Raw genomic sequence first — 22,173 nt, forward strand, 5'->3', positions numbered from 1 at the left:
GTAACAGGCAGATAAAAGCATTTTATTTTTTGTTTGTTCCAAACATTATTTGTCCATTGACCAAATTTAAAAAAAAAGAACAAATTTACACAACAATGCTACTCCCGCTACTAGCAAAATGATGCTAGGTTGTATTAATACATCTGTAATGCCTACTGATGACTCGGTCCTGAGTGTAAAGGGTCATTCAGTTATGTTAAAAATTAGACCAAATTTTATAAGGCCTATCTGGCTTAATTGATGTCTGAAACAATATTTCATTGTACATGTTCAACATTTTTCACTCGTTTGTTTATTTTGTGTGAATTAACATTGTAACAGTAAATGTTAATTACAACAATAACACTTTCATACCACAACAAATACTGTATTGGTATCACTTATATTTGTATACACATATTAACAAAAAAAATGAAAAGAGAATAATATTGCAATACCATTTTCATATTGAATACTATAACTTTTTAGATATTTGGACATATTAAGTAAATGTTTATAATATCCACTTGACATGCTTGAAATTCTATCAGATTACTTCTGGAGCAGTAATGTGTATTTGAAGCATGCTCACAAAGGTTCTTTCGGTGATACCATTTTCATATTGGTCAAAACTTTGTTTTGCTTTCACCAGCTTTGAAGGAGATATTATCAAAGAATTGATAGAAAACAGCACAGATGCTTACTTTCTAGCTCATCAGGCCCAAGCATCATGTTAGGCATTGTCATTACTAAAAACCAATAAATGTCTTCTAATCTGAGGATCAATTCAACATTTTAAAGTGTTTTACTAATGATACTGACAGCCACCACAAAGATATATAAATAGAACCATACAAATAGTTAGCAAATACATATATAAAAAGATGTGATATGATTGCCAATTAGACACTTCTCCACAACAGACCAAAATGACATAGAAATTAACAATTACAGGTCATCGCACAACCTTCAACAATGAGCAAAGCTAATACAGCATAGTCAGCTATAAAAGGTCTCGCAATGACAATGTAAAACAATTCAAAGGAGAAAAATAACAGGCTTATTTATGTACAAAAAATAAAGAAAAAACGAACATGTAACACATAAACAAACGACAACCACTAAATAACAGTCTCCTTATATCATGTTCTCAGATATCATCTCTCAATTTAAAAAAAATCACGAAAAATTGAACCTGTTATGTGTTGCTCTCCTAGCTATAAAATGTATCCAAAATCAAAGATGTGGAACACATTCTATCATAATCATTTGGTACCTAATGCAATTAGTGTCTCTTCCATGCCCGTCTTGAACATAAAAACTAAACTAAATATAAAATAAACAACACTCCTAATGCTCAGGTTGGTTGTCATCGTGCAACACAGTTAATAACACATATAGAAAAATCATAGAACTACATTTATCATAAAACACTGTCAAACATCCAAACATACTATCCACACTCATCTGTGTCCACACTTGTTGCATAACAATTAATTATGTAATAATTATGTCATAATGAAATCATACCAATTTGAAACATTAATTCTTCTTCTTTCTTTTGGTACCTCATTTATAAAATTTAAAGAAAGATTAGTGGAATTACAACAGTTTTAAGGTGTCTGATTGGGGATGAAAAATCGTTGTATTGTGCTACCTTAATTCAGAGGTTTTTTTTTAACGATATGTTTGATTTTTGTATTATTTGTTTGTATTTAACACTTAAAAAGTAATTTGGTCGGTAAATAAAGTTGTGATTTCCTCTTCTCTGACTTCATTCTTATGATTGTCCTTATATTTAGTGTTACAAGGAGCGAATGAACTCGTGGACTTTTCTGAATAATTTATATGTTAAGGGGAAAGCGGAAATGTTTGTTCACACCAAATCGTATTGCAAAAAGCAGCCAGTAAGAATATTTTTAATCGCATTATGTTATAATAGACACATTTAGGGGGGGGGGGAATGTTATCGGCCAAATTTCCTTATATTGAAAGCGCAACCTTTTTGTTAAGACGGAGGACTAACATTACTTCAATACCTTTCGATAATTGTCTTTTCTATAGTCTTTGCTAGTTATACTTGCTAGAATGTTTACTGCTAAATTGAAGTGACTGAATGAAATGGAACTGCCAGGGGTTTTTTTTGTGATTAATCCTTTAATGTTCAAAAGATCCGTTCGTATATCACAAAGATTTATCAAAAACAGTCATATGCCGATCTCAACAGTAAACACATATACGACAAGTGTATCTTTGAATACTATTTATCAGGAGAAGGACAAAAACTTTGGAAGGCAAAAAATAAAAATAACATGGAAACAATTAATAAACGTGAAACAAAGAATACAAAACAAAAATGGATGAAATAATCAGAATGTTAAAGACATTTAGCAAATAATGTCAAGCCAATGTTCTTCGTGATATCGAGTGCACGTAACACCTAACACCAGCCAGGAGTCCAATATCCACCATAATCACTAGGTGCACTCTTCTTGTCGTTTCCTGGATAATCGGCAGGTACCATATCCTTCTTGTATTCCTCCATTCGGGAGTTTAGCTTTTTATATATTTCTCTTTCTTTCCAAAACAAATTGTTATGTTCATTAGGATCCTCTATAAAGTAAATAAGTTATATCTGATTAAACTTAACGTCTGATAATTTTGGCATTTGATTATCCTTAAGATGAACATAAGTTATTGTGAAAAATACAAATTATATATAATTAAGAAAATATAAAAATTGACATCTGTTCGGTTTGCTCTGCATAGGTGAGAGACACATAGAAATGAGGAAACTTGATTAAATGAAGCACGCATATTTATACCGTCAGTTAGGACATAAACAAACCAATGTTAAAAAAACCCACATACCTTTAAGATTATACAGCTGTGGAACTAAGGGAATTTCGTTAAATTGATCTGTATCTAGAATTGATTCATCTTCCGGTGGAGGATACCATCCATGATAAAGTCCGGGGTTACCCTCAATCAGTTTATAGTCACCCATTCTAAAAAGGAAACAGAAAAAGACAGGTGAAAAGTTGTAAGTACTCCCCAAAGCTCACATTTATTGACAGAAAATGAAAGCCATGTGTATAGTCCGTCTTGTATTTTAAGGGTTCACAATTGTTTGTTTGGAGGAACAAGGAAAAAGTAGTATCATCAGTTATTTTTTATCTTTTTTGTTTGCACATTTTGATATTTGGGTAATCATCTAAAAGATTACATGATAAAGCTAGGACTTTACCTGGGAGCATTTTGAGTTAGTACAGAGAAACCGAATGTTACCCACTACTTCCCCAGGAACCAACATAAGCAGAAACAAGAACGTGTCCCCAGTACACGGATGCCTCATCTGCACTATCATTTTCTATGTTCAGTAGACCGTCAAAATGGGATAAAATCTCTAATTTGGCATTAAAATTAGAAAGATCATATCATAGGAAACATGTTTACTAAGTTTCAAGTTGATTGGAAATTCAACTTTATCAAAAACTACCTCGACCAAAAACTTTAACCTGAATCGGGACGAACGGACGCACAAACCAAAACACATAATGTCCATAAATGGGGAATAAAAACATACTAATTTAGCTAAATGTAGCTTGGGGACGAATGCTTGGTATGTTTTCCTTTCCGATATTCCATTCATCCTTAAAATTCAGCCAAGGATTTACATGACCCTGTCTCATTGCCAGTCTTGGAACAAATATGCCCAATAAAACAAATAAATATTTTAAAACTTATATTTTGATTTCACTCGTTTAAAGCTATCATATGTTAAGATTGCTTCATCCAGAAAAATAATTTACTGCAAAACTAAGGATGATAAAAATTATATTTTGATCTATTAAATCAAAATGAACTGTTATCACAGAAATATAGCTCGCCTTTTTTTTTAATTTTGCAAATGCTAATGTTGAAATCAAAATAGCTATTACTTTAACATGTAAAGGACGACATGAAAAAAATCTATTTAGGATAAAAAAAAAAATATTCAAATAGTTTGGGGTGGCGGATAAAAATTGCTGCAAGTTTTGTTAATTTGACATCGATTTTACATAATATCCATATTGGTCAATAAATGTTTCCCAAGTTAAGTTAGGAGGGAGGTGGGGTGGGGAATCAGAGAAAAACTATGGGAATTAAGTTTTTTTCTTCAACATTGAACTTTTGATAACGTCCCTAAGTTATGCAGATATTCAATGAACCGTGACTGAAGGTACAGGGCTGAACAATCCTCATGGTAACGATATTTGCTAATGCTTCTACAACTACATAAAAAATGCCATTGACATATCAAAAGTTATTTTTAGATAAAAAAAACCTGATATATGCAAATTAGGCTGTTTGTAAATATTGCATTGTCAGTGAACCATACAATACCTTATGGCTGCGTGTCCTGTTAATTCGGGCGTTTTGTCGTCTAGATTGTATATAAATTCTGTTCGTTTCGAGGGGTTGTTATTTTGAAGACTATCCCACATGTCAATTCCATCAATAGAACTGTCTGAAGAAAAACAAAAACAAATCAACATTATTTTAAGTGGTTGATGTTTACTCTCTTTATTTATAGTAGAGTAAAAGTCTACTGCAATTGGTTTAGTATGTGGAATTTACAAATAAATGATAACAACCGAGCATTTCATATCCAATTCATGGTACTTTTACGTCTATGTAAATTCTGATTTTTCGGTCTCAATTACTTTTATACTATGAAATCGGAATAAATCTTTTGTAATTATTTGTAAAAATTAATATGTATTATACACACCTTGTTTTCAAATTATGCTATCCGTCTTGAATGTTCATGCTATGTTTAATTTTATAAAATTACTTCATACAAATTGTTTTTTTTCAATTGTCATCTTATAATAATGTATGTTGAAATAATTTGTCCCGATATTGCACAGGCGCGGATCCAGAGGGGGAGGGGGGGTTCCGGGGGTTGGAACCCCCCTTTTTTTGGACGATCAATGCATTTGAATGGGGACATGTAATTGGAACCCCCCTTTGTCCTGGGTTAGGAACCCCCCCCCCCCCCTTTTAAATGGCTGGATCCGCCCCTGTTGCATGTTCTTACCCAGATTTACACTAGCCGCAGACAAAATTGTTGGCATCCAATCAACTGCATGCATTAATCTACAAAATAAAGTTATTGTCGGTAAGATATTTGACAATTGTGGAGACACTTAAATTGTAAAAAAAAAGCGGATTTCACATGAACGTTATTATCCTTCCAGACCCTACATTTGCAAGGCAAAATGCATGTCTCTATTCACTATGCCTTCATCTTTACTAGTGATAGTCCAAATTTCCTACATTTTGCTCCAGATGTCCAAATCTAGAAATCTACCTTTTATATCAGATTCATTGTTGATTTTTCATCCCGAATATGCATAAAAAGTAAAATCACAAAAATACTGAACTCTAAGGAAAATTCAAAACGAAAGTTCCCAATCAAATGGCAGATTCATATGATTAAACAATCAAACGAATGGACAACAACTGGCATATTCCTGACTTGGTACAGGCATTTTTAAACTTGTTCATTCATTATTATAATCTAAATCTTTTTAAAAGTACATTTTTGAATACGATTCTATAATTTTGGAAGATTGATTTTTTTCTGATAAAATAACACGCACACAAAATGACAAAATGAGTGGTTGTTTTTAATTTAAAAGTAAGAAGTGCATTTTTCCCTCTTTTTTTCTCTCATTATTTTGAAAACGGTGCCTGTTAATGTCTTACCCTTTATATGTTGTACCATGATTTTTTATTCCTTTACCAGACACGAAAGCTGAAGCTCTAGTGCCTCCTTCATACACTGAAATCTTCGATCCTCTCAAAGGGTAATTGTTGCCAAAAAACTGAGGCCAGCCACCATTCTACAAAAAAAGTTTTAGATTAAGCAGATATACAATATCAACTCTACAAACATCCTATATGTTAAAATATGTAGTCATGGCAATAATTTACATTATACGTTCCACTACCTATTGACATAATGAATAAAAAAGGAACTACTAAATAAAACTAATGTAGTATCGATTTCAGTCTTTCTACCTAAATACTCTGCTTGAGTAGTATTTGTTAGCTGCAAACTCATACGTTCTGTATATTGACTTCTAGTCTAGATGCCACCGTGATGTTAAAATGATAGTTGGTAAGATAATTTCGTTACACAGTGTTGTAGTGATCTAATACGATTCGGACGCATGAAATTATTAAACGTGTTATTTTCAATGTTTTACATAACTGGATCGATACTTCTGTTTTTGGACTATCAGTCCCCGAGGGTATCATCAGCTTAGTTGTCAGTACTTCGGTACTGACATGATTTATAACAAACCTTTCTAAAATTGTCCGTTATAAATTTTGAAATTATAAAGAAACTAAGGTTTCAATTCCCTCAGACGAAGTTGACCTTAGATGAATTTGGCTATTTGTTTCAGGTATTTTTTTTTTTTTGTCATACAGCTCTTCATCTGTTTCGGTACCTATAACTCCCTAGGATTTCAAATGTTTGGCTTTAAGCGTTCCGATGAAGGTAAATTCAGAAATGCGCTTCGGACGCATGAAATTATTAAATGTGTTGTTTTCAATTCATTACATAACTGGATCGATACCTCTGCTGGTGGACTATCAGTCCCCGAGGGTATCATCAGATCAATAGTTAGTACTTCGGCACTGACATGATTTATAACATACCTATAATATGTTGAAGGCCGTACATTGACCTATAATGGTTTACTTTAATAAATTGTTATTTGGATGAAGAGTTGTGTCATTTGCACTCATACCACATCTTTCTATATCTATCTACTGTCTAAAATTGTCCGTTTATAAATTTTGAAATTACAAACTAAGGTTTCAACTTCTTCACGCAAAGTTGAGCTTAGATTAATTTGGCTATTTGTTTTATGCATTTTTGTCATATAACTGTTTCCCTAGGATTTCAAATAGTTGGCTTTGGGCGTTTCTGATAAAGGGTAACCAAGAAAAGCGTTTCCGACGCATGAAATTATTAAACGTGTTGTTTTAATTTTTTTTCCAAATGGAATGCATTGACGTCATACATATCATGATTATGGTGATACAGTGAGAGGACTTTCTAAATATATCAGAACTTCACTCCCATCCCTTACAAAATTTACTGACCCTATATATTTGGTATAAATTCACTACCACACTTTCCATATGGTATTCATTGACCCGTTATATATCGTATGATTCTGTTTTCTGAGAAGGTTTTAAATCAGATTCATATCAATATAAAGATCGGCAAGTAAGGCTGCTTAATCATTAGATTACCGACAATTTTTCAACTGCCAATCCATTAAATTCGACAGAGAGTATGTGGGTGTTACTCACATCGGATGTAAATATAATCAGTGTGTTGTCAAAAAGACCGGCTTGCTTGAGAGATTCAGTAAGATTGCCTATGGCATCATCTAATGCTGTTACCATGCCTGTAAATATAAGTGAAATGTTTAATATACAGAAACTCACTGTTAGTTTATTTCAATATACTCAAAACAAATGCATTTTCGGGTTTATACTTTTAAGTAACTGATTGATATAATAGAAAATCTAGGTTTATTTTTATACACTACTGGAATTAACTCTGTGTTGTAAAGTCATAATGTTTTATTACGGTAAATCTCAGCAAAGTTAGAGAAAGTTGTTCAGCAGTCATGAGATTATTCCTTGGAAAATATATGGATCAGATAAATTATATATTATTACATATTGTATTAGACATATGGTAAGCAACATTACTAAAGCAACATTCCGCTATATACTAGTAGATGATGTCCTTTCACTAAGAAAAATCAAAATTTGGTTTTCTCCATTCTTTCAAACTTGAAATACAAGATACAACAGTCTGCCTTATATACCGGTATTGACTTGCATCTAGAAATTGACAATTATGGTCGGTTGAGAACATAACTTTACGACAAAAGAGATAATTAAAGCTTCCCAATTTGTTAGCAATATATCAGTAGCATCTGTATATGCAGTATTATGAGTTTACATAATATCCCAGAGCTTTCATTTTCTATCATGATTTCCTTAGTAGAAGATTTCTGCTTACAAGGAGGTTATTAAAATAAGAGTCATAAGGAGTGAAGACAGAATTCAAATCATTACTGCAAAAAATTTGCAGACTCCACATCCAATTGGCTTAACGTTACATATACCATTTGTTTCTCAGTTGACTACAGATATGTTCAAATTCCTTAACCACAATCCTGTCCTCTTTTCGTCGAATATGACCTACCGAATTGAACTAGTCACCGGGTTTGGTCTAAATGAGCAACACTTTGTATATTAAGTACTTTTAGTAAGTGAATTTTGTGTGCCCAACCTGTCAAAGTAGCCAACAAAAGTGTAACAGTTATATTAATAGTAAAGTTAAGATATATGAATTGCGTGTTGAACCATTAGGAATACATCTTTCGCTCCAATTCATTTTTCGAATTTGTGCTAAATTCGTCCTCGGTTTGTAAATGTCAGATTATCATTTGCTGAAATAATCTTACTTGTCATTGTCAAATTAGCAGATGTACTAGTCCCATGTGCTTAAATAATATGGTGAAGTATACAATAAAAAAAAAGACATGCTTGTAAAGTATTTTTCCTTACCTAAATATTTCCTCCTGCCTTCATTTTTTATCCAACTGTATTTATCTTCGTACGACTTAGGAACCTACAATCAGAATACATATTTGTTTTCTCATGTAGATTTATGATGACTCTTCATGATTTTAGGATATCGTCTTTTAAAAGATCTGTTATATTGAAAATTGTATAATTGCTGTTATATTTCACTCGCTTCTAGTCCGTCAAATACCACTGTTTGCAGACATCCCCGTAATTATCTGCTTTGCGTACGTGGTGGCTATGATTGTTTGCAAATTATCGTTACATAAAAACCTTCTTGCGCTTTTTATTAATTCCGTTTCTCGTTTATCAAACTTTCCCCTACTTTTAAGACAGCTATGCTACACATATTTTGTTTTCGTTTATGACACTGGTGTTATAAGCATACCTCTATTGGTTCGTGCACAGATTGGAAAGCATAATATAGAAATAAGGGTTGACTCTTATTGTGCGTTCTCAGTATTTCATCTGCACGCTTAGCGTATTCAAACTAAAATGAAAATACAAGGAAAATGAAAACATGTCGGATATTATTGTAAGTATACATTGAGAATTGTAGAATATTCAATTCCTTAACAAAGTTCATTTGACAAATATTGGTTATTCGCAGATACGTGTATATCTAAAATCTATTCGTATGTTTTTCTTATATTTATTTTCCACTAGTAGATATTGACAGAAATATGATTATTTCAGTGTAATTCTGGATAATTCAGGATATCCATTTTTGTACAAGTAGAATTCTTTGTTGGTAATTTAAAAACACACAATAAACTGAATAATCCTCACAGAAATCATAGCAAGCAAGCATGCATACCCCTCACTCCAGAAATATGAGAAGAGCTTATAGCAATAGCAAACGTGTTTCTATTTTCTATTTAGGTACGAGTCTTTCCTGTTGTGAAAATCGAAGACTTTTAGTTATATTTGGATATATGCCACACAACAGATAGATATTATAAACAAATGAGTGATCATAAACTGTCGAAGATGACAGCAGCGATCATATACTTCTTTGTGCCTCATAACTCTACTTTATTATCTGACATTTTATTTCAATAAGATTGGCGTTATACGAAATCTTAAGTATACTCGAAGAAATATGTCAAAACGGATAAAGTACAGCAAAATAATTGATTCATGGTAAAGTGTTAATATGGTAAATATCACTTACTGTTGAATATTCTTTAGGTCTTATTGGCTGTTTATTGTCACGAAAATCGATCCCATTCACTATATTTGAACAAATAAAAAAAAAATATATAATACAAAAGAATGTTATTGTTTTATTTCAGCTTCGATTTCCGTTCAAAATAGAATGAAATCAAATAAAAATCATCGAATCACTTAAGATTTATAGAAAGAAGAAATGCTTATTATTAGAGTTATCATACCTTATTAACTTTCTTCGTGGTATGACCATTGGCTTCTAAATTTTCGATTATCGACTTGCTAACATTACAACACATGAATTACCTAAATAACTACTTACAAATAGTATAATTATAGTAATCAACCTGGCCATTGTAGTAACCATAAAAACTGTCAAATCCTCGGTATGTTGGTGTACATTCCCATTTACAGAAACCAAGATGCCACCTGCAATATATGTCCCAGTTGTAGTCAGTAGAAAACAAATGTAAAAGAACTATTGCAGAAGTGGGAATTGCACCAACAACAGCCATAAAACCCAAAGATATCACAGGGAAACAAATTTTTTAACAACATGCAAATTTCTTTACAGTTGTCAACGAGACGACAACAAGAAAACCCTCACACATCATAGGATACATTTTTTTTTACAATATGTAGATATTTATACAGTTGTCAAAAAAAACAACAGCCATAAAACCCAAAGATATCACAGGAAAACATAAATATTTTGCAATATGCAGATGTGATACAGTTTTCAACATGGCAACAACCATAAATTCCAAAGATATCAGAGGGAAACATAAAAATATACAGATGTCTATACGGTTGTCAAGGTTTTAAATGTATTTAGTCTATGTGCGTATTGTTATGCGTTTATTTTTCTACATTGGCTAGAGGTATTGGGGAGGGTTGCAGAGGCGGATTTAAGGGGGGGGCAGGGGCCCGGCCCCCCCTATTTGGGAAAAAAATTGGTTGCTTATATAGGGAATCACTGAAGCGTGACTCTAGCGGGCCCCCTCTTAGGTCAGTCAGTGGGCCCCCACTTGTGAAAATTTCTGGATCCGCCACTGGGTTGAGATCTCATAAACATGTTTACCCCCGCCGCGTTTTTGCGCCTGTCTCAAGTCAGGAGCCTCTGGCCTATGTTAGTCTTGTATTATTTTTTATTTTAGTTTCTTGTGTACAATTTGGACTTAGTATGGGCGTTCATTATCACTGAACTAGTATATATACTTGTTAAGGGGCCAGCTGAAGGATGCCTCCGGGCGCGGGAATTTTTCACTGCATTGAAAACCTGTTGGTGACCTTTTGCTGTTGTCTGTTCTATGGTCGGGTTATTGTCTCTTTGACACATTTCCCATTTCCATTCTCAATTTTTATTAACAAGTTGTAATGGAGTTAAGCAAATACTATGGTCAACATTAAATCTTTAGAAACCACTGACGAGGTTCATGACTTGGCACAATTTTTATATCTCAGTTAACTCTCCCCCTTTTTTTTTTATCCCAATTTGCGTACTTATACAAATTTGTATCAGTACAAAAGCGGCACGTAACAATTAAATAATGGTATGACAGATGACAAATACCAATGTGCATATTATCAATTGCAAATGCTCATATTTTCGTAAAGAATCTTAAATTACTTTTAAAACCGTCAACATGTGTATGTCCAAGGTGAATTCATCCAAATGAGTCATGAATTTCCCGGAAGACACCAGCTCTTGCAATGCATGAAACAAACATGTACAGAATTTTAACACAGATACATGAAGATAAATATTAACTTCTTCATACTGTATATTGCTTAATAAGAATTGATGCATATCCTCAAAAACTCTAGACAAAGTGATTCATAACCGTTATCCAAAGATGTATTTTAAGTGCAAACTTAAACTTCTTTCTGACTTTTACAATTTACATGAAAGAAAATAACATTTTGTTTAATTATAATTACTATAACTTGGAAATTTTGCTTACTTTCCAAGCATGTGTGTACTATATCCATTTTCTTTGAGTTTTTGTGGCAGTATCACTTTGTCCATGGCGGCACAAGACGGTTGCGCTGGTAACATCGCCAAATGCTACAATAAATGGAATTTGTTTACACATACAAGTATTTATTTACAGATTACTTAAAGGTATATGCAATGAGCAAATTCAACGGAAACGAAGGGAATGAGTGTACAAATGCAAGACACAAACTCTTTACAAACATTGACAAAACTAAAGGCAAAGGAACATTGCTTTTATTCTATTCTGAATATTATATATATAATATATACTTGATTTAAAGTCATTTCAGCATAACTAACGACCAATTTCGGTATTCGGGATCTTATTTTATAAGAACCGCTAATATTAGGTTCTATTTGAAAATCAAATAGCAGTTGAAGATAAAAAAAAAAAAAAAAAAAAACTTCCCTTAGACAAAAGGACAAGATTGTTCATAAATGTTTATTCTTTCATTTTTTCAACTAATGGATAAAAAAGAAAGACAAGAAAAACGATGAGTGCCGATAAATTGTGCGTGCACAGTGATAATATAATCTTTTTAATTATCTTTGGATATATACCACACAGTTTGGTTGTACCTGTAGAAAACTTATAGCAAACGGTATAGCATATCCTATTTTTACGGAGATGTTGTTTACCGATCCGGAAATTTAGATGCAATCCTTTAAATAAACTTCTTCTTAAAGATCAACCTCCCCCTAATCTTCACTATTATTTGATCTTTGAAAATTGCTTTAAATTGTGTTATATTAATTTTGTTGTTAAAAAAATGTTATTTGTATATACTATTTGTATATTGAACATATGCACATGCATGACTCTACAATCTGTCGATATCTGTATCTTCGCATTGCACAATGCAAAGTTCATCTCTGAATATTAATGACGTCTTTACACTAAATCTATTGGATATTGGATGTGTACTGATTTGTATATTATGCATGTTTTTTAACTGTAGTTGTTATGGGTGTTTAAGTAGCTGTTAGTAACTGCAAGTACTCTCAGATCTGTCTTTTTGTTGTGGGATGTATTACTACCCTTCCACGTCCACTGTTGTGTTTTTGTTTGATGTATTTCAGTTTTGTAATTATCAGATGAGTTAAGGCCTTTTCAACTGATTTTCATAGTTTGTACTTATGGTGGACTGTTACACCACTGTCCCAGATTAATGGAGGGCCTATAGTTGTTAATTTTGGTGTCTTTTGGTCCTTATGCAGAGTTGTATTATTTGCAATCTTCCACATCTTCTTAACAAATATAGAATTTCCGAAGCGATATGAATTTCATCGTTTGTTATTGTTTCTTTCCACCTTACACTTTTCTTCTTACGCAAACATGTTTTGGTTATATTTGTAATAATGGTGGTTTTCAAATATTTACTTACCATAAATGGTGTATATTTGTTTTCAAAAAGCGATTGATCAACATTTCCTTCTTTGAAAACATAAAAAGTTTGACATATATTACCTGCTGCCCAACTTTAAATGGATACACCCCTGTCATAAACGCAGTTCTTGATCTGAAATTAGAACAAAATATTTATAAATATTTGCACAAAATCAAATTAAGGACTACAACGGTGTGAGAATGGGACAAGGAATAATGACAACACTAGATTAAGATGTGAAAAATATATTACATCTTTACGAACTTTTACCCGAGTTATATCTGATTTGATAATATGGACATATGTTCTTTTTTGTTATGAAAACGAGTCGAATGAATTTGAAGTAAAAGTCCGAAAATCATTCTCTATCATTGTCTAACAGATAACGCAGCAGAACCAACAGACTCATTTGAATATGTAAGATTCTTATTAATCAACCCCTAAAGTGAATACAAATTTATCTTCCCACAGGCGACACTGTAGTATCATTGGAACAAAACATCAATTCGGAATTTAGAAATATCTTCTTTGATTTAAAGAAATAGGTATTTTCGTTGTTTTTCGTTTTTAGAAGTAGCAAAAGTTTTCATGATTACAAATATGTTTCGTTTAACTTTCACAATCTTTTCGAATATATATAACCAAGGTGTTCCAGGTTTTATATTTTAATCTTTATTAACTGTGTTCTATTTGTTTTTATACCCCCGCTTTAAAAAGGGGGGGGGGGGTATACTGTTTTACCTCTGTCTGTCAGTCCGTCCGTCAGTCAGTCCGTCCCATGAAACTTTCGTCACATTTTTCTCAGGAACTACACATCCACCCTTTCTGTAATTTGGTATCAACATTTATATATGTCAGCCATACCGTGTGATGCGTTTTCAGATTCAGCACTTGACAACTTCCTGTTTACCGAACACTTGTCTGATTTTACACATGATAGCCAAGTTGAAAATTTTCGTCACATTTTTCTCAGGAACTACAATACAAGGATTTCTGAAATTTGGTTTCAGGATTTATATAAGTCAGCTATACCGTGTGATGCGTTTTCAGATTCATCACTCGACAACTTCCTGTTTACCGAACACTTGCATATTTTTACACTATTAATATTATCCACTTGCGGCGGGGGTATCATCAGTGAGCAGTAGCTCGCAGTTTCACTTGTTTTTTTTAAATCTTTATTAACAGTGTTCTTTTTTTTAATCTTTATTAACTGTTTTCTAGGGTTAAAACTCTATGAAATGTGACATGCAATGGGTATGATGAAATAAAGGCATTTGGATATGTATCTTGTACCAAGGACAAAGAAGCTGTCTTTGTTTAAGTTTCTCTGCAATTTTTCTTGGATGAATTGATACTTGAAAAACCTTTCTGTTTGCTTTTTCTCTTATTATTTTGTTAATTCGCTCAACTTGTTTTTAAACATACAACTTTATAGATACGTGGATTGAAGGGGTTCATAAGAAGACATGTATTACATAATCATTTTGTTACTAGTACTCACGGGGTGCAGACTGGTTGAACATATGATTGGTCCAGAATCATACCCATTCCCGCCAGTTTGTCGATGTTTGGTGATATAACATGTTTATTTCGGAAACCGAGATCATTCCAACCTGTTTGCATAAATTATACATAAGCCTAGTAACTCAAACTACATCTTCTTATATCTAGTAAGATATCAACATAAATTATACATAAGCCTAGTAACTCAAACTACATCTTCTTATATCATGTAAGATATCAACATAAATTATACATAAGCCTAGTAACTCAAACTACATCTTCTTATATCTAGTAAGATATCAACATAAATTATACATAAGCCTAGTAACTCAAACTACATCTTCTTATATCTAGTAAGATATCAACATAAATTATACATAAGCCTAGTAACTCAAACTACATCTTCTTATATCTAGTAAGATATCAACATAAATTATACATAAGCCTAGTAACTCAAACTACATCTTCTTATATCTAGTAAGATATCAACATAAATTATACATAAGCCCAGTAACTCAAACTACATCTTCTTATATCTAGTAAGATATCAACATAAATTATACATAAGCCTAGTAACTCAAACTACATCTTCTTATATCTAGTAAGATATCAACATAAATTTTGAAAAACTACCAAGGTTTAAATATACTTTAACTTGTATTTTCGAAGTTTCATTTCATTAGAATCCGTATTATTTTTCCTTACAATTGCGTCCTGCCCAAATTACGTTGTTTGTTTTCTTTTTCTTTCAATTAATGAATGGCTGTTATTTATTTTGAGTTTATTGAACCATAAAATTATTTTTTGACTCTTCACATTGAATAATCCGCGAAGCGGATTGTGTTAAATGTGAAGAGTCAAAAATTAATTTTATGGTTCAATAAATTCAAAATAAATTATTGCCATTCATTATAAATAAATTCTATCAAAAATAAGGCTCAAAGATATATATTAATAAGGATAACAACGTACACAGATGTTTGCGTATGAATACACAACGTTAGAGTGGGCGTGTCGCCATAATAATTGATAACATTGAAAATAAACCTAATTCTTTTAACCAATCAGAAGACAGTAAATACACCAAATTTATTTATAAACAAATGTAAAATTCGTGAGTGACTGCACGTGCTTTCTAAGACATATATTGCTAACGAATGCAAACGAAAAGTTTTATATGACTCTTAATTTCAGGTCTGTATAATGGAAATGTAATTATAAGAATTAAACGTTTCTTTCTTCTAACTTCTATGGTTGTAATATCGTTGCTATGCGCACAGTTAAGTATGATCAAGGAGGTTATATTAGAAGGAGAGAGGACGAAAGACGATAATTACACATAAAATGTTACCGACTTTTCTGTAAGTGGGTGTTAATTACTTGAGATCGACTCTGTCACAGAGGGAGATTTTGTCCTAATTACATACCCGAGTAAGAACGGAAACACCCGAGGTGTCATAAACTGACCGGAAATATAATTCAGTGGCGTAGCTGGGTCATTTTTACGTGTACGCCCGAACCTTGGCGAGGGATATGAGGGGGCTAACAGCTCAATGCTAAAGCACCTGCTGGTAGTGGGTTCGAAAGGGACGAAGCCCCCGAAAGCTATCGAGAATGAGATACCATAATGATTCATGTCAGTAAAAAATCATTGATAGCAACATACTTTTTAATCTAAATGGTTTATTTGTTTTGGTTAAATTTTGTAATATGGTAAAATTGAGAATGGAAATGGGGAATGTGCCAAAGAGACAACAACCCGACCATAGAGCAGACAACAGCAGAAGTCTTCAATGCAACGAGAAATTCTCGCACCCGGAGGCGTCCTTCAGCTGGCCCCTAAACAAATATATAGCTTATTCATCGTGTTAAACTGGAAGCTATCGTAATGGTCATTGGTTTTAGAGAAAACGTCCAAACCAATATTACTGTTAAAAAAGTTTAAAGGGTGCCGTGAGTGAGCATACAATCGACAAAAGCACCTTTTAATGAACACGAAAAAAAATATTTCTAAGAGGTGCAATATAAAAAAAATTCTGGAACACCTAGGATTTCTTCCCACAAAAAGTGAATCAATTTATCATTTCTTTAAAAGGATTTAAAAAAAAATCTAAAATTTTCTTTTGATATTTTGTTTTTGTTCTGGAATATTTCACGACAACCTATGAAGGTTTATAAATTGAGCATGTAAAACAATTAATTGCGTAAAGAAGAGTCCGGCTATCTGTCTATCAGAAAAGAACAGAAAAATGAACGAAAAAAAATGTTTTCAAAATTTTAGCTTTAAACATTAGTCATAGAAAAAGCTTCTTATGCATTTTCATAAATTCAATAAAGGTTCGACAAGTAGTTAATGTAATTGAGAAATAAAAAAATGTAAGCCTAAACTGCGACCACTTATTAATTGCAGAAAGAAATACATTTTGTCCTTAAAATTCAGGAAAATTAAAGCTATAATTGCATTATTATATTGCTCTGGATACTCTTTTGATCATAAACAGTTTCTGTCCAACTTTCGTAAAATTTCACGGAGAGTCATTCAAAAGAATTTATCCACATTCGGAACCTAAATATTGACGCCGCTTTATCTCGCTTTTAGGACATAAATCACAGGCTCGACAAAAATACAAACATCATATCGAATTTGAGCAGATAGTGAATGGCTTTAAATATAAGAAAAGTACGTAGAATTCATAGTAGATTCAGACTTTTACAAAAGATTCGACCAAATATATTAAATGATCTATTTGAGTAAATTTAGTCCTTTTTATTCAAAATTACAATCCATTGAAAAAAGAAGCACAAGGCTGATGTGCTTTTCACCAGTTTTTCTTATTCTATGTCGATTATTTGTTTTATTTTCAAAATCCAAGTGTACGCCCGGGCGTTTTGACGTAAACGTAGCTACGCGCATGTAATTATTGACATATTAGTACGATTTTTTGTGATATTTTTTATTAAGTAATTAAAAATTAAAATTTTATGTTAAAAGTTAACTTCTAACCAATAGAAATGAAACGAATACTCATTGCCGTCGATGTTAATACCAACAGAAAGCACTTTTACGTTGTTCCCGATAAATTTCTCTATGTTTCAATTGCAAATATTCTTTCCGGTCGTTACCGGTCACCGTAACTAAAGTACTTTGCATATTCGTATATTTTCTATAATTATTACCTGCCAATTCTCATCAACAGGAATTGACAGGTGAAGCGAAAATCTTTGTTTAAAGCAATGTAGTGTTGAATAAAAATCGCACACTAACTTTCCTTTAAACCCTCATAACTTTGTCATTTCTTTATCTTTTTTCACGGTAGACAGATGATTGATTTTGAAATTGCGCGTCCAATCTTTTTCCATATCATAAACACCTATACACTGCATTGTTTCCAAAAATACACATGAACTCTAATGACCCACTCACTGATAACAACCACGTGACATATGCGATTTATCTATTAGCCCGAACTGCTCGCGGTAACAGCCCGGTACATCAGAGGGCCATGTCAAGTGGGTGATAAACATGTCGGTTTCTTTATATTTTCATCATTTTTCTCTGATCGAACTGCTATCCTGGGGATGTTAATTTTGTATCAAGCAGAGTGTTCACTCTCCTTCTAATATAACCTCCTTGGTATGATACACGTTTGCTCTTCATACACAATGTTCTTCGGTCATCAATTTTGCACTCAAAAGACTTAGAGCTAATTTTGATAAAACTGAAGCCATATGGATTGGGTCAAAGATTCACTCAAGGGATAAGCTAACAACTACAAGAAATTTGAACTGGAATCATTCAGGAAAATTTAAACTTTTAGGAATAAAATTTGATCTGTTCAGTGAAAATAAAACGCTTGTAAATTTTGTTGAAAAAATAAAAAAAAAATGCAGTACTTACTAAATTCCTGGGTTTATAGAGATTTAACATATATGGGAAAGATCACTGTCATTAAATCACTAGCTCTACCTATTCTAATTCAATCATTGACAGTTTTGCCAAACCCGCCTGGTGATAAAATAAAAGAAATTCAAATATTTTTTTCAGTTTCTTGTGGCCAGGAAAACCAGACAAGATTAAAAGAAAAGTTATAATAGGGTTATTTGAAAATGGGGGATTGAAAATGCCAGATATAAGATCTTTTTGTTATTCATTAAAGATGACATGGATAAATAAACTTGTAGACCCTTTGAATATATCCCCATGGAAAACATTGTTAATAGATCAATACAACAGATTAGGAGCAGACAAAATATGGTTGATGACCACTGATGGTATCCAAAAGATTTCTTCAAAATTTAATAAGTTCTGGAAAGATATTTTACTAAACTGGAATATCCTAGACACTGTCACTAATAGCACTGCTGAAGGGATCATGAAACAATTCATATGGCTAAAAAAGAGTTTGAAAATTAATAATAAAACTGTCTTTTACCAGAGGTGGGTTGAATCCGGAGTTTTCTTTGTAGGTGATTTACTTGATGAAAACAGTATTTTTTTTAATTTAAAAGAATTCTGCGAAAAATATAATCTTAATATTAATTTCTTGGAATACCATTCTTTGCTTCATATAATACCAAAAGACTGGAAAAATCTAATCACTACTTCAGAGAAAATTACGCACATATCTATCGATAAATTTGAATTTATAAAAAACAATAAAAAGTCATGTCAGTTCTTTTATAAAAAAATCTTGTCAATGTATACAGAACGTTCTACAAAACAAGAAGACAAAACGTGTAAGGAACTAGGCACTCATATAGAAAATTGGGATTTTATTTATAGCTTACCCTTTTGTTGCACTAAAAACAACAAATTTAGTATGTTCCAGTTTAAGATTTTACATAGAGCTCTCGCTACAAATGCATTATTGCAGAAATGTGGGTTAAAAGAAACTAACTTGTGTAGTTTCTGTAATGAAACTAAAGAAAATATAAGTCACCTTTTCTGGGAATGTACTCTAGTTAGAAATTTGTGGTTAGAAATTGCAGCACTTTTTCTAGTTGAAAATAATTTAACTTTAATATTTAATGTGGAAAATATTGTTCTTGGGTCATGTCGCTTTAATAATTCATTACCGACTCTTACAGGTGTCATAGCTATGATTAAAAATTCCTACCAAATAGAAAAAATATCTACCTCCTTTTACAGATCCCCTAAAGCAAGAGAGAAATTTGATAGTAAATGGGAATTAATTAAAAACTTAGTTCACATGTGAGGAGAGATTTTCCTATTTTGTACTAGCTTTATAATAGTTCATGTAGAATTAATAATATGTTGATGCACATCACAACTGGACAGTGATTTGTGTGCATCTTAAAAGTACTATCTATGTTTATTGATATTGTTACATATAAATTAATATAATAGTTTTTGTTTGATTGTATTTGAATTATCTCCCCTTGACTTAGGTTGACATTTACTATATGTGATTCTGTTCAACATGTTATCTGTTAATGATCTCTGGTGGCCTCTCCTGGTACCTCTCATGTTCAACATCATTGTATAGACAGTGATGCATGTGGCTAGAGGAGAAGGCTGATGCCATCATTAATCTCATCAGCATATTCAGGTATTCTAATCCAGAGTGATAAAGGATGGGTATGATCGAGTAGAAAAATTAGAACAATTAGCATAAATAACTTTTTAATTTTAGACTGTTATTGAAAAATTTAATATCAATACATGTATTATGAATTAACTATAGATATAATTATGTATCACAATACTTGGTGTATTTTCAGATGAAATAAAAATAAATTACAAAAAAAAATTTACACTCAAATGCAGTTATTAAAAGAAGCCTTAAAATCATTAATATAATCTTGATGTCTTTGAATATCATTGATTGGAATGCTAGAGATAACACTTATTATCCTATTAAAATACAAACCGAAATTTTGCAATATCTTTAGTAATATATGCCAAAATTAATTGCGTACAAATTTTGAAAGAAATGAAACATCTTTTAATACAAAGCTTGTAATAACGATGTCTTTATACCAGGAAATAAAAGTTGTGAATCTACAAATTTGATAATTTACAAAAAACTTGAACTCATTTCCAGACTGAACTGTTTAAAAATGATCACAGAAAAAATTGTAAAGTACAAAGTGAACAAAGCTCGATGGATTTTAAATCCATCTTTAATAGTGAATTTGTTTTTTATTTCTTATTAATTTTACTGAGGCTTTCACCATTAACTGTGACAATTTTATTGGTTTGTGTTATTTATATGTATCAACCTTTGGTGTGAACTGGAAGTCTCTTTTTTAACAAACCTATTGGTAGTAAGTTTCAATAGATTATGTGGGTCAAAGTAAGGTATTTAGGTTACAGAGATAATACAGTGTAAAAAAATCAGTCCTTATAATTAAGCTTTTGACAATTTCCCTAATTTTATTTTACTTATAATTTTTAGTAAACATGTAACTATTCATGTCTAGTCCTATATCTATATGTTATTTTAATTTATTGTGTCTAAAATTCAGGCCTTTTAGCTTGAAGAAATATATAACAATAGGTGATTTAAACTTAGTAAATATGTGGACCGTGTCAAATGAAATACAGGTATTTGCTAGTTATTGTGGCACCTGATGTAGAACGAAAAATTCCCAAAAAAGGGTAAGTTTTTGATTTTCGGAAACTTTAAATGCTTTTTAAGTTTGCCTATCTAGTCCTTGCTGTTCCTACACACGTGGTCACTTTAGTTTTGAACTAGTTTGTCTGTTCTCAGATTGATAAATGATTGCTTAATTGGTGTTTTACACCACTTGCTGAAGATGCATCTTTTGTTCATATTCATCTTATTGGATAAACAAACACATATAAAAATAGCTTACCTAGATCGTCGGCTACAATAAAGACAATATTTGGATGCTGTCCATCACACAATGCCACAAAAACAGTCACCACAAGTAAACCAATGTGTATCGTCGGTAACATATTCATAGACCTCTACAAAGGTAATACTAAAGTCTATGTTAGAATGTTGCACTCAATCAGGTCATATGTTGATTATTTATACTGCTGTCAACATGTGGACTGTCCCTGTGTCGAAATGTAGGATGATCATAATAATGTCAAAATGTAGATCGTTCTCGTTCATAAATAAATCAAAACATTTAGGTGTTTCCCAACAGTTATTTAAAGATTACAAGTACGTTCGAAACACAAAAAGTTTATTCAGATTAAACAAGTGTGGATAGTATGTTTGGATGTTTGACAGTGTTTTATGATTAATGTAGTTCTATGATTTTCCTATATGTTATTAACTGTGTTGCACAATGACAACCAACCTGAGCATTAGGAGTGTTGTTTATTTTATATTTAGTTTAGTTTTTATGTTCAAGACGGGCATGGAAGAGACACTAATTGCATTAGTTACCAAATGATTATGATAGAATATGTTCCACATCTTTGATTTTGGATATATTTTATAGCTACCAGGAGAGCAACACATA

The 22,173-nt window shown here is 32.0% G+C and overlaps 2 protein-coding genes across 2 annotated transcripts in view; both read right to left on the reverse strand.

Moving 5' to 3' along the window:
• Positions 1 to 22,173, reverse strand: part of LOC139513206 (putative ferric-chelate reductase 1 homolog) — a 115,759-nt gene that overhangs the window by 53,813 nt on the left and 39,773 nt on the right. The window lies entirely within an intron of this gene.
• LOC139513203 (arylsulfatase B-like) lies at positions 1,021 to 21,865 on the reverse strand. The gene is made up of 14 exons (XM_071301486.1): positions 21,553 to 21,865; positions 14,711 to 14,822; positions 13,287 to 13,338; positions 11,784 to 11,887; positions 10,142 to 10,248; positions 9,824 to 9,882; positions 9,038 to 9,139; positions 8,632 to 8,695; positions 7,357 to 7,454; positions 5,734 to 5,870; positions 5,063 to 5,121; positions 4,366 to 4,489; positions 2,851 to 2,987; positions 1,021 to 2,592 (listed from the first exon to the last, which is right to left on the reverse strand). Exons 1-14 carry the CDS (start codon positions 21,659 to 21,661, stop codon positions 2,420 to 2,422), a joined length of 1,437 nt encoding a protein of 478 aa, XP_071157587.1. The 5' UTR covers positions 21,662 to 21,865; the 3' UTR covers positions 1,021 to 2,419.

This window comes from Mytilus edulis, chromosome 2 (genome assembly GCF_963676685.1).
Source record: "Mytilus edulis chromosome 2, xbMytEdul2.2, whole genome shotgun sequence".
Taxonomy (NCBI): domain Eukaryota; kingdom Metazoa; phylum Mollusca; class Bivalvia; order Mytilida; family Mytilidae; genus Mytilus; species Mytilus edulis.

What these genes read in the sequence shown, in the direction of transcription:
- LOC139513203 (XM_071301486.1), bottom strand. Translation starts at nt 21,661, where the DNA reads ATGAATATGTTACCGACGATACACATTGGTTTACTTGTGGTGACTGTT. An exon ending in AGTACACACATGCTTGGAAA is followed by an intron (nt 10,249 to 11,783) that starts GTAAGCAAAATT and finishes CATATATTGCAG; the next exon opens with GTGGCATCTTGGTTTCTGTA. An exon ending in ACAGGACACGCAGCCATAAG is followed by an intron (nt 2,988 to 4,365) that starts GTATTGTATGGT and finishes TTTCCTTTTTAG; the next exon opens with AATGGGTGACTATAAACTGA.